Here is a 230-nt window from a genome sequence, read left to right as displayed (position 1 = left end):
AGCAACAGCAGCAAAAGGGACAAAGCTTCCCTGTGCATCTGCAGCAGCTGCTTCTGAAGATCAGCTCAACTGCAAAGATGCTGCACATGTCTTTTTTTGGGACTGCAACTCAAACAACGCAGCGTTACATTTGCTGCTTCGCCCACAGCAGCAGCAGCAGCACCAGCAGCAGCAGCAGGAGCAGGAGCGTGCATCCCCTTTCACCTCTTCTGCTGCAAATGCACGTGCCT

General features: G+C 53.5%; 1 protein-coding gene across 1 annotated transcript in view; it reads left to right on the top strand.

Moving 5' to 3' along the window:
* ETH_00033905 (uncharacterized protein) overlaps positions 1 to 57 on the top strand; it is a gene marked incomplete at both ends in the record, with an annotated part of 1,143 nt that extends 1,086 nt beyond the window's left edge. The window contains one exon of the mRNA XM_013375964.1: positions 3 to 57. Coding sequence (XP_013231418.1) covers positions 3 to 57 — 55 coding nt within the window. The remainder of the gene's footprint in view (positions 1 to 2) is intronic.
* Between the last annotated feature and the right edge of the window lie 173 nt (positions 58 to 230).

This window comes from Eimeria tenella, genomic scaffold (genome assembly GCF_000499545.2).
Source record: "Eimeria tenella Houghton genomic scaffold, Eth_scaff3032, whole genome shotgun sequence".
NCBI classification, from domain to species: Eukaryota; Apicomplexa; class Conoidasida; order Eucoccidiorida; family Eimeriidae; genus Eimeria; species Eimeria tenella.
Note: the sequence above shows the minus strand (reverse complement) of the source record. Positions and strands in the feature narration are given on the sequence as shown.